The sequence below is a fragment of the Anolis carolinensis genome, chromosome 3 (genome assembly GCF_035594765.1).
Source record: "Anolis carolinensis isolate JA03-04 chromosome 3, rAnoCar3.1.pri, whole genome shotgun sequence".
NCBI lineage: Eukaryota > Metazoa > Chordata > Lepidosauria > Squamata > Dactyloidae > Anolis > Anolis carolinensis.
Genome location: NC_085843.1, coordinates 87,279,199 through 87,292,203, shown reverse-complemented (window position 1 = coordinate 87,292,203; position 13,005 = coordinate 87,279,199). Strand labels below are relative to the sequence as shown.

The window sequence follows — 13,005 nt, the reverse complement described above, 5'->3', positions numbered from 1 at the left end:
CACCTCAAACGCCACCTTAATCGCCAACAACTCCTTCTCCCATATGGTATAGTTCTGCTCGAATGGTGTTAGTTGTCGTGAGTAAAATCCACAGGGATGCAAGGTCCCTGAGGAATCTTTCTGAGACAATACAGCCCCCAACGCGTAGCTAGAAGCGTCCGCTTCTACCACGAACGGTTTGTCAACATCAGGATGTGTTAGTATGTTGTCTGATTGAAAGCTAGACTTTAGTTGTAAAAACGCGTCGTGAGCTTCCCGTCCCCACACAAATGGCTGTTTCTTACGCAGGAGCTGCGTCAAAGGCACCGTGAGCTTTGCAAAATTCGGAATAAACTCCCGGTAGTAATTAGCGAATCCTAAGAACCTTTGCACATCCTTCTTAGTCTTAAGCTCCTGCCATGAGTTGACGGCGTCAACCTTATGTGGGTCCATTTTAAGTTCCCTACCTGACACTACATGACCTAGGAACTCCACTTCAGGCACATGAAAGACGCACTTGGAAGCCTTGGTGAAGAGCCCATTAGCCCGCAGACGGTGCAGAACCTGCTTGACATGTTGACGATGTTCTTTCTCGTCCTTAGAAAAAATCAAGATATCATCCAAATAAATCACTAAAAATTGGTCAATTAGGTCCCGAAACACATCGTTCATGAACCTCTGGAAGACCGCAGGCGCATTGCAAAGTCCGAAAGGCATGACTCGGAACTCGTGGCATCCGAAGCACGTGTTAAATGCCGTCTTCCATTCATCACCTTCCCGTATTCGGATTAAGTTATACGCCCCCCGCAGGTCAAGCTTGGTAAAGACCTTAGCCCCTTGCACCCTTGATAACAGTTCCGAGATTAAAGGCAGCGGGTACCTATCCCGAATGGTGTATTTGTTTAGGATCCGATAATCGCAGACCAACCTAAGTTCCCCAGTCTTTTTGGCTACAAAGAATACCGGTGCCGCAGTTGGAGAGCTAGATGGGCGAATAAACCCCTTGGCTAAATTTTCATCTAGGAACTCTCGCAAAGCTTGCCTTTCCGGTACAGTCAAGGCATACAGCCTTCCTGCTGGCAATTTCGCACCTTCCGCTAGCTTAATGGCGCAATCATACGGCCTGTGCGGCGGTAACTTGTCCGCTTCTTTTTTACAAAATACATCAGAGAACTCCCCGTACTCAGCAGGCACTCCCTCCATATCAGATTGAGAAACGTTCAGAGTGCAACAATCCTGCCTCTTTAAGGTCAACTTACGTGTCACCCAATCTACTTGTGGATTTACTACAGCTAGCCAATCCATCCCCAGGATCACATCGTACCTGGGCAAGCTTGTAATATCCCACACAAACGTTCCCGTTACTCCCTGCACCTCCCACATTACTGCTGAGGTCTCATGGTTAACCACCCCAGTCTCCAGCAGTCTCCCATCTGTTCCTTCCACCCACACGTCACATGCCTTGCGCACTCTAGGAATGCCATGCTTCCTAGCAAACTCAATATCCACGTAAGAGACCGTAGCCCCTGAGTCCAGCAGTGCCAAAGTAGAAACAAGTTCCTTTCCCCCAACAGATAATGTAATGGGTACGAAAACATGCTTCCTCCCCTCAGTTGACTGCTTTAGTAGCCCTAATGCGTTGGACTCACGTCGCACTAGGGCTGGCCTTTTCCCGAAAGCTGGGAAGGTTTCACATTACAGTTTTTGGCAAAATGCCCAGCATTCCCACAGTACAAACACAACCCCAGCTGCCTCCTGCGGTTCTTTTCTTCTGTAGACAGCTTTTTAAAGACCCCAAGCTCCATAGGCTCTTCCCCCATCACCACAGGTGCCCTGGTTACATGCATAGGTGGCGCACACATTGCTTTCGAGTGTTTACGGGACTCGAACCTGGCGTCCAAACGCAGCACCTTAGCTACTAAGGCATCCCAATTCTCAGCCGGCTCCAAACGTGCTAATTCATCCTGGAGATAATCACTTAACCCAGCAGTAAACAAAAGCATGAATGCATTTTCCCCCCAGTCCAGCTGGTGGCGATACAAATTAAACTTATTTAAGTAATCCAAAACAGTCCCCTTTCCCTGTTTCAACCGATACAGAGCCCACCCAGCATTCTCCGTGCGGAGAGGGTCCCCAAAAGTGTCAGTTAGTAACTTCTTGAAATTATTCAAATTGTCCTTGACTGGGTCATTTCCCAAAATTAAATTAGTGGCCCATTGTCCTGCAGGACCAGTCAACAAACTCAAAATAAATGCCACCTTGCTAGTGTCTGTAGGGTAAGCATGAGCACTGAGCTGGGAAAAATAAAGCTCAACTTGTGCCAAAAAAGTTGGCAACTTGCACCTGGTTCCGTCAAAGCGTTCAGGAGTCAAAACATGTCCTTTAACAGCATTAGCTGTTTGACTGACAGTAAAGGCCGTTTGTAATTGATCGAACTTAGCCCTTAACTCATCCATCGTCTTCCTGACGGGATTTATTACTGCAATAAACCTTTTTTATGGCGTTGGGCAATCTGTCAAGGACAGAACGCCACAAGATCAAAGATAACAGAGTTTATTGGATAACAGAACTCAAAATGCCCGTAAAATACAAGGGCCAGGCAGTATTAGCCTTTAAAAGCAAAAAGGGGCAAGGAAAAACGTTCAAAAGATAAACCGGATTAAACCGGAGTTTAATCCGGGTAAAAACAAAACAGCTTGCTTCAGCCTGGGGATAAACAAAACAGAAGCCGGGGAACAAAGTGTTCAAAAGAATGCAATTAATTGGCAGCAGATTCCTCTCTGCTGCCAGCACTGTGCTTTGAGTAACTTGAGTCACTCCTCCACACAGCAGGCAAGATTTCCAATACACACAGATCAGCCGAGGATTGAAGCAGTAGAGTAGACCCAGTTCCTTTCCGTAGTTCAAGCCAGAAGCAGAACGTTTGTAGTTTCACCAAGTCCGAGTAGGGGGAAGTCAAGCCGTGGTCAGTTCAGTCCGAAATCCAAAGCAGGAGATGGCGTCCGTCAAGAAGACGACGGAAGGTCAAAGCTAATGAGATTAAGCACAAGTTTGCACAAACAAAAGCCCACACAATTCCTCCCGCCGTCTGACCCCAAATTCCAAAACAACTTACGTATCAGCACACGAAAACACACCAGTCTTCAGGAAAGCGTCCCACACAGATCCCAAGCGTTCGTCCAGATTACCTTGCCCAACGCAATTTGCAATTGCTCCCAAGCCTCATTTTATGCCAGTTACAAATCCTCATCACTATCAGCTGCCCTCCTTAACCCGGGCGTTTCCTCATCACTTTCCTCATCAGAGCTGGAACACCTCTGACTACGCCCCACAGCATCCCCAGCTGTGGATCCCGTCCCATCCCTCCAGCTTGTCCGTGGGTCTAATCCTGAAGGTCCCCATTCATCTTCCATCCCATCATTGCCAGTGGCACCCAATTCCTCCCTCACCCGAGTCCAATCCATCTCATCCTCCTCCGAGCTAACCAGCCCCTCCTCCATTCTCTCCGTAAACCCCTCAAAAGACTCTTCGTCAGATGGTGCTGCAAAGATATCTCGCAGTCTCTTTCTTTCTCGCTCCTCGAGAGTATCTGACTCTCGAGGAGTCTTACGCCCACGTCTGCCAGTAACAGAGCCATGAGGCTCAATCATAACATGAACACTAAAGAAACAAAGTACTTGTTTAGGGAAAAAGTCATAAACTTCACAAAATAAACCTCTACATGGTCAATATATTGGAAACATGGAAGGGAATATTGAAAAAGGACATATCTGGAAATGAATACAGAATAGGATGCTGAAAAACAAAACTGAAGTGCTAATATTTGCATATCAAGGATGAGCACTTCAAACAGATAGCATCAAGGCAAATTCTGGGGAAAATAACTAAGAACTGTAAATATGTAAAGAAAATGTTGAAAGTGTTGACCAAGTTATGAGTTAATGCAGCAACACTGCAGAGACTTAATATAAGAAATTCCATCATAAATGGGCTGCAATCATACTACAGTACAGGCAGTTAACAAACACCTGACTTACAAATGATTCATAGTTAAGAATGGTGGGGGAGAGAAAGACAACAGGATGTGAGAGAAATCTCCCCCTCAGAAGGGAAATTCACTCCTGAAAGAGTTATCATGGGCAAGGTGTCTCCACTGAAGATTTATAACCAATATTTGTTTCTACAGAAAGCCATTTTTTTCAAATTACAGCAGGGATAGAAAGCAAGGTGAAATCTTCGGAACAGGAGCACAGACACACACACACACACACACAAAGCCCACGAAGTGTTAATCTTTCTCTATGCTATCCAAAGCTTACATAGATAAGCTTTGGACAAGACATGTTCTGTAGATTTGCCCTTTTTTAACCATTTCTCTACCAATCTTTTTTAAATTGATGTAGGGGAGGCAACTCAAGTTTGCTTTGGGCTGCAGAGAAATGTTTCTTAATTCTGTGTTTAACACAGTATAAAAGGAAAATGTAACAACTAAAGCCCCTTCTACACAGCTGTATAAAATCCTCATTATCTACTTTGAACTGGATTATCTGGCAATGTAGAAGGGGCCCAAGAATATTTTCAAACATTTAAAAAAAATCTCTGTTCTAATACTCCAAGAAGGAAAGTCTCAAAACAGATTAATTTCTTTTGAAAATAATGTTCTCTTTCCTAAGTTTCTTTGTATATGTAAAAATAGTGGGCATGTTCAGAACACAATAACAGCAAAAACTATAATTATTTTGCACACCAAAAAGTACAAATTTGTGCAGCATCAAATCAATTTTCAGGGAACACAGTCATTTATACAGAATAAATTTCTAATTTCTATCTTCCTTTACCAATCTACTGCTTTAGATATTGTAGGAAAATTATGTTTGTTTTAATAAAATAAACAACTTGGTCAGGCACATAAAATAAACATTTACCATGCATAGTAAATCTTCTATAAATTATATAAAACCATTTGAAAGGCATGATCTTAAGCATACAACCTCAATCTGTCTGCCCCACAATTAGCAATGGTACACTATAAACTCCATTAGGAGAGCCAACATGGTGTAATACTTTGGATATTGGACTAAAATTCTAGAGCAACATTCAAATCGCTGTTTAACCACAAAAACTCAATAGGGTGTATCTACACTAAAATGTAATAAAGTTTGAACTGCATATAATGTAGTTTAATGTGGTTAGCCTGCTGGGCTTTCCCGAGGGGTTGTCCCCATTCCAGTGAAGTAAGTATCCCCCCACAAGCCTTAAAATAAAATAAAAACTGACCAAGCCACCATTAGGCCTCTCCAGATCCCCCCCCCCCCCCCCCCCGCCTACTGGCATGTCATTGGTACATGCCAGGAGGCCTCCAGAGAGGCCTAATGGCAGTACAATAAGTTTTTCTTTCTTTTCAGGACTTTTGTGGGGAGTTGGGGAGGGAGTGATTGCCCTCCTTGGTTCTCTGGGCTCATCAAGCTCAAAGAACCAAGATGGGCTGTGGGCCCACACCCCATTAGACCCAGGCATTTTAGGAAGGCCCAGGTCTAATGGGATATCTAAATAATTCTGGACAAAGTAGGGTTTACCTGCTTTGTCTCGAATTAGTCCTCTTTTACCTGAGGTGCCATGATATGCTTGCCTTAGGGCAGTGATTCTCAACCTGTTGGTCCACAGATGTTTTGGCCTTCAATTTCCAGAAATCCTAACAGCTGGTAAACTGGCTGGGATTTTTGGGAGTTGTAGGCCAAAACACCTGGGGACTAACAGGTTGAAAACCACGGCCTTAGGGTCACCAGAAGTCACTAAATTAAAGGCACACAACAACAAAATTTTATTAATTGAATGAGTTTACTTCAGCTGGGATAAACAAGCTGATTTAGGCCACAGAATAAGGAGACTACACTAAAACAAAATACTTACATGGGCAGAAACAAATAGTAGCAACTGTATATTGACCTGGACGAAGAACCCCAGTATATAAACTAAATTTGAAGATACCATCATCCACTGCTTTGCCAGCAGCATCAAGATCAAATCTCCAAGTAATGTCTTTCTTTGAGATATTTTCAAGGTGTAACTTCTGGAAAAAAAAAACAAGAGCATTATCAGTTTCATTACCCTAATACCATGGGGCTTCTCTATGGACAATTAATAGCCAATGTTAGAGAGATACTTGTTGAATAGCTCCATGTCCCATGTCCAAATTTCAAACACAGAACAAGAACCTGCATCAGGTGATGTGGTCACACCTTCCTAGCTATGTCTTCCAGTACTATCCTCCAATACCTTTCTGTTCAGCACTTCAGAGTTATGCACATTTCCATGTTCCTGGGCAAGACTTACAACATCATACTTACTGAACAGAATAATATTAATATTCTCCAAAAGCTTTCGAAGACTGGAAAACTAGTGTTATACTCCAATTACTATCCATCTTGTCAAATGGACTAGAATCATAGAATCATAGAATCATAGAATAGTCGAGTTGGAAGAGACCTCATGGGCCATCTAGTCCAACCCCCTGCCAAGAAGCAGGAAATCGCATTCAAAGCACCCCCGACAGATGGCCATCCAGCCTCTGTTTAAAAGCCTCCAAAGAAGGAGCCTCCACCACAGTCTGGGGGAGAGAGTTCCACTGCCGAACAGCCCTCACAGTGAGGAAGTTCTTCCTGATGTTCAGGTGGAATCTCCTTTCCTATAGTTTGAAGCCATTGTTCCGTGTCCTAGTCTGCAGGGCAGCAGAAAATAAGCTTGCTCCCTCCTCCCTATGGCTTCCCCTCACATATTTGTACATGGCTATCATGTCTCCTCTCAGCCTTCTCTTCTGCAGGCTAAACATGCCCAGTTCTTTAAGCCTCTCCTCATAGGGCTTGTTCTCCAGACCTTTGATCATTTTAGTTGCCCTCCTCTGGACGCTCTCCAGCTTGTCAACATCTCCCTTCAACTGTGGTGCCCAAAATTGGACACAGTATTCCAGGTGTGGTCTGACCAAGGCAGAATAGAGGGGGAGCATGACTTCCCTGGATCTAGACGCTATTCCCCTATTGATGCAGGCCAGAATCCCATTGGCTTTCTTAGCAGCCGCATCACATTGCTGGCTCATGTTTAACTTGTTGTCCACAAGGACTCCAAGATCTTTTTAACATGTACTGCTGTCTAGCTAGGTGTCCCCCATTCTGTATCTTTGATTTCCATTTTTTCTGCCGAAGTGAAGTATCTTGCATTTGTCCCTGTTGAACTTTATTTTGTTGGTTTCGGCCCATCTCTCTAGTCTGTCAAGATCGTTTTGAATTCTGCTCCTTTCTTCTGGAGTGTTAGCTATCCCTCCCAGTTTGGTTTCATCTGCAAACTTGATGATCGTGCCTTCTAACCCTTCGTCTAAGTCATTAATAAAGATGTTGAACAGAACCGGGCCCAGGACAGAACCCTGCGGCACTCCACTCGTGACTTCTTTCCAAGATGAAGACGACTAATAATGAGGGATAGTTTATTGGTATACACAAAGCAACAAATTACCTGGCCTTTTCTAGAGTAAGAGCAACCCACTTAATAGAAAAGAACCAGAAAATGACAAATAAAAAATAATGTTTTTTATTGAGAACAAAATTCAAAAAATTCAAAATGCTACCTGGCATTCAGGTAGCATTTTAATGACATGCAAAACCTAAGTTGCAAAATATGCATCACAGAAAACTTTTTAACAGGGACTCAGAACTTCTGCTCAATTGAGAGTTTTGCTTGTGTGGAAAACAACCAACATTGATGCATGATATATGTCTTAGAAATTCTAATTAAGAAATCCCAATAAACGATAACTTATTCTAGACCTTACAGAAAATAAAATATTCCTCTAAGGCAGTAGTTCTCAACCTGTGGGTCCCCAGGTGTTTTGGCCTACAACTCCCAGAAATCTCAGCCAGTTTACCAGTTGTTGGGATTTCTGGGAGTTGAAGGCCAAAACATCTGGGGACCCACAGGTTGAGAACCACTGTTCTAAGGGTTCACTTGCTTTGATGAATTCTTCAAAACACTGTCTACATTTCTAGCTAATAATGGAGGTGGGAGGATGGTCTGAGAGACTCTTCCATGAAAAGGGAAACGTGTTTCTATTGTTAAATTACTAATCACCATGCTGCACAGAAACAAAACATTTTTTACTATATAGCCTCTTTTAGACAATTGGCAATGCTTTACAATAATGTGATTTAACCTGGGGAAACCTTGGAATCTTGCACTCTTTCCCACTACATGGCCTCTATGAGGAGACAGGAAAGCTGATTTTATTTTAAATTAGCTCCTATTTAGCTGTCCAAATCCTAAACTATAGTTAATCTTAAATATGGTTAATTGAAACTAACTTCCTGAACCATAGTCTTGTCTTGGTCCAGACAAGACAATAAATGGCGGTTGTAAAAAACAGGAACAAATCTAAACTTGTGGCTGCACCAAAGGAGAAATTGGACACTGTTAAAGCCAAAGGCTTGCACTGATTTGTTCATAATTTCTCAGGCATCTTCTCTATTCCTCCATTGTTATTTTTTCACCTTCTAATTACAGAATTTCCCTCAAATATTCCCTTCCTGGGATTATAATAGTGAAAGTGGAGTTTTGCTCCTAGAATTGTTATACGTGATTGCTGCCATTCACTTTTGAGAAGTGTCATTCTTACACTTTTCTACTCTTCTCTTATGGAAAAGCAAAATAAATAATATAAAGATTTGATTTGAGAAGGAGAAGATGGGTGGCCAGCTGAGTGATAGATTTCTCAGAAAATCTAAAGAATAGTGAAGAATAAATGGAAAAAATCTACCCATATCACTGTTATGCTTACCTTTATGTTATTGCTGTCACTTACAACACCCAAGTTGATAGTTCTCATACTATATTGAAAAAAGAGCTCTAAAGGAGAAACTTGCAATGGTGGCAGCAACACTGGAGACAGAAGCACAAATATACATTTAAATTTAATCTCACAAGAAATATTTTTAAAAGTTTTTGTTATTAGTAGTAACAATTGCCACTTCATTTGTACCTGGAACTGACATACAGTTGGCCCTTCACATTTGCAGATTTAACTTTTGTGGATTAGATTATTTGCAGATTTAATAAATTATATGTTGGGGAAACTTGAGATTCTTAGAGATGTGTACTCTTGGGTATTAAAAATGTATGCATTTTTCCACTTTGGGAGAGGGGGTCCTGCACCCTTAACCCCAGTAAATACACAGGGCAGACTTCTTCTGCTCTTGAAAACATAAAATAAACACTTTTATCCTATTCAATTTAAAATTCTTACTAGAGATTGTACTAGACATCAGTTTGACCACTCTCGGAGATTGTATGAGGTTTTCATGCTCCTTCTTCATTGCTCACGGCTTCCACTTCCTATTTTTGAAATCATAATTTGCCCTGATAACTGAAATTGCAATCTATCAATAATGTCTTGTTTCCAAATCATTATTTGAAGCACAAACATGAAATAAATTAGCAAATCATTGGTTCAAATGAGTCCTAACGAGTGGCATAATAATGTCAAATTTCAGAGTTGAAATTCCAGGACTTTCTGGTTACTTGTGACTATGACATTATCTAACATCTACTTTGGAATTCTCTGCTCCCGCCAGATATTTTTTGGTTTCATTTTATTTTTTTTCCATAACAGGTAATCTTGTCTGATTAACAGTCATTACTTTGATTCTTTTGGGTTTTTTAAGAGGAAAATATTCTGAAAAAGGCTGCACAATTTGCAAGGATGTGCCAATTTTTATATCTAAAATAATATTTTCTGCAAGTCACATTCTGGATTAGGCCCTATTCTAAATACTACCTCTCAGTCTTTAGACTTAGTCAAAAATTTCCCAATTGTTTTTTTCAAAGAGAACTATGCATTATACATTATTGACAAAGTGAAGGAATTCAATAGGTTAAGGAAATGTGAACTAACGTAAAACACTGCTAATACAGATTCAGGTTCTTATGAAGACTAAACTGTAATCTCACAAATTTAGAAAATGGTATGGAATCTTTGGGAAATAATAAAGGAGGAACAACACTGGCTGATCACAAGGGGATTATGAATACCCACAGAATGAATCTAGAACCCACAGGTCAGAGAGACAAAACTTTTGATGAATAAAGACATCATGTGTGACTAAGTCCGCTCAGGTTCCCTTGTCCCATCTGAGTTTAGCTGCAATTTACACTGCAATTGCAATAAAAATGGAATATTCCACCAACGATATACATATATATATATATATATATATATATATATATATATATATATAGAGCTAGCTCTTCCTATTGGTTGGCTTTGTCTTGAATAGTAATTTGCTGGTATGGATCAACACTTCTATCTGAAAGAACTTTCTTTGCGAGTGTAGTCATGAGACTGCCATGATCAGCACCCAAACCTCAATATTTACTACAATACTATAGAATATGAGCCAACAAAGTGATATGACTATCAAATGATAAACTAAATCAATAAAAGCATTAGCCAAGATATTTTAAAAGTGAAAGAAATTCTGATATTTATAGACAAAGAATCAATGAAATCAAATACGAAACTCTGTTTTAATTATCCAGAAATAATATATGAACTTGAACACAAACACTGGAAAGAGCAGCAACAATCTATTTACACACTCAGACTCTTGGACATTTCTATGAGGAAGAAGACAGAAAGGCTACTTTTAGATACAAGCAGTAAAAAATAGAGCAACATAACAAAAGCAGTAAATATTAAAGGTAGCATAAATATGTTCATCACAGCAAAAAAGGTTAAATTATAAAGAGCCATGACATTTCAAAATGCAAGTCAAAGATCAGATGCTGTACATGCCCAAAGAAGTTGTTTTTAATTATCTATGAGTAGATCCTACTAACATTTTTCCTTCAAACCATGCTGGCAGGGATATATGAAAGGGTGTACAGTATTTAAACATTCAATTTCTACACTCTGAAATAATACTAGTGAAATACACACACATGCTATCTCCTTTATAGCAGACTGAAAAATGTAATTCCACAAAAGGCTGAGTATTCTTCCTTATTAACATACCAGTAGAAAAAAGAAGAAGATAGGATATAATATCTGATGGTATTATATATTAAATAAAATAACAACCCCAAAGTGATGGGAACAAATTAGGTTAAAAATGAGAAACAACTTTATAAAAATGCAACAGTACCACATTTAGGCTGGAGAGTAGAAACATTGATTATAGTGCAAGGGTGGACAACTGGGTATAAGACCAATTTTCCACTTCAGCCTCTCTGTAGGTCACCCCACATTCAAGCACATCATTTATAGTTTATATCTCTCCATCCTGAAGCAACTGTGTTTTGCTTTACATGTACTATTTAATATTTGCTATTCCCTAATTGTACGGTTGCTATGTATCATGTTGCGGATGAATGGTTGTTTAAGGTTAAGAGGGTGACTATAAGCCAATAAAGGGCAGACATCTAGAGCTTGTGAAAGGGTTGTAGCATTTTGCAGAAGTGGCTGTATCTCACTGATGATACACCTGAGTAGTCCCAGCTAAAAACTGTAAGGGACAAGTGGTCTTCCATCATTTTGTGTTTTTGGTCTGCTTTGCAATAGATTGTCCTACAGTACCAGTCTTGGCTTGTTGATTTGCTTTTTTACCTCCTTGGGCGAGCAATGTAGTTTGAGATATTCCTGCTTCAAATCCTGGGTTTTGAGTCTGTCTTGTTGGTCAGACAAGTGCTGATGCAAATGAATTGGAGGAATTAACTGTAAACAATAGATTTGCCCATATTTTCAAGTTGTAAAGTACACAATTAGGTATAACAATGAGTAAACCTTTGGTATAGAAAGGTGCTTAGTGTCAAAAAAGTGAACTTGTACAATTCAAGGCTCAGGTTGATGGCATGATCAAAACTGCTGAAATAATTATGAGACTTCCCAAGTGATTATTTTCCATATGTCCAGGTAGTTATAATATTACTGTTGCACATCGAAGAGAGACTAGATTTCTGAGGGTCCCTGCAGACAGACCCCAAAATGCTGGGTTTAAACTGGCAGGCATCCAAACAACCTGTCGGGTTTTTACTGGGGGCATCCAAACAATGTCTCCAGTAAAAAAGAATTAATTTGGGACAAAGCAGGTAAACCATGATTTGTTCCAAATTACTTAGATACCCCATTAGACCCGGGCCTTCCTGAAAGACCCGGGTCTAATGAGGTATTGGGCCTCTGGGGACTGACTCCTGGGGGTCAGTCACCACAACTCTCTTGGTTCTCCTGTCTCCATGAGTCAGAGAACCAAGAAGGCACCCATCCCACCCACACCCCATGAAAAAAGCCCTTAAAAGAAGTAAAAACTTGCTGGGCCATCATTACGCTGCTCCAGAAAGCTTCCAGGCATGTAGAAATGATGTGTACACAATATGTATATTGGAGCATCATATACATATAACATTCACAGAAACAATACTCAACTGGTTCCCGGGTTTTATCCCAGTTTCGGTAACCCTTCTTCTGGTAAGCGGCAAATGCTTTATTATTTCTTTATTGATGGCTCTGCATCAGGTATTCTTAATTCTTAACAGAAATAAAAATAAAAGGAAATTTGTCTAATGTTGTGCTCTTTATAACCTATATAACATCTTATCGCTGGGGTTAGGTTCCAGGACCTCCCGCAATAAGTGAAAATAGGGATACTATATTTATTTTAATTTTTATACATTATTTTAGTAGTTATACACTATTTTAAGTCTTTATCAACCAATCGTGTGTTGATAAATCACCTCCTTCTCCTCCCGTTGTCACTTGGGCTTCTTTTCTCTCCCCCCAGCTTCTCCTTCCTCCCTTCCTTAGGCTGTAAATTGTAATTTTTATGATTTATAATAGTCTTTTAGAGTTTATTGAAAAACCGCGAAACAGCGAATCCGCGAAAAGTGAACCGCAAAGTAGTGAGGGAACACTGTATGCATTTTGGATAGCAGATAGAAGGTGCCTATTTGAGTTTTCTGGGGATATCCATGTAGAATTGGTTCTGTACATCA

At 40.5% G+C, this 13,005-nt stretch overlaps 1 protein-coding gene across 8 annotated transcripts in view; it reads right to left on the bottom strand.

The window, feature by feature from the left end:
- Positions 1-13,005, bottom strand: part of cfap47 (cilia and flagella associated protein 47) — a 411,656-nt gene that overhangs the window by 328,950 nt on the left and 69,701 nt on the right. For all 8 annotated transcript variants that reach the window (XM_003218926.3, XM_062977173.1, XM_062977171.1 and 5 more), the window contains exons 23-24: positions 8,801-8,901; positions 5,890-6,049 (exon numbers count right to left, since the gene is read on the bottom strand). In XM_003218926.3, coding sequence (XP_003218974.3) covers positions 5,890-6,049; positions 8,801-8,901 — 261 coding nt within the window. The remainder of the gene's footprint in view (positions 1-5,889; positions 6,050-8,800; positions 8,902-13,005) is intronic.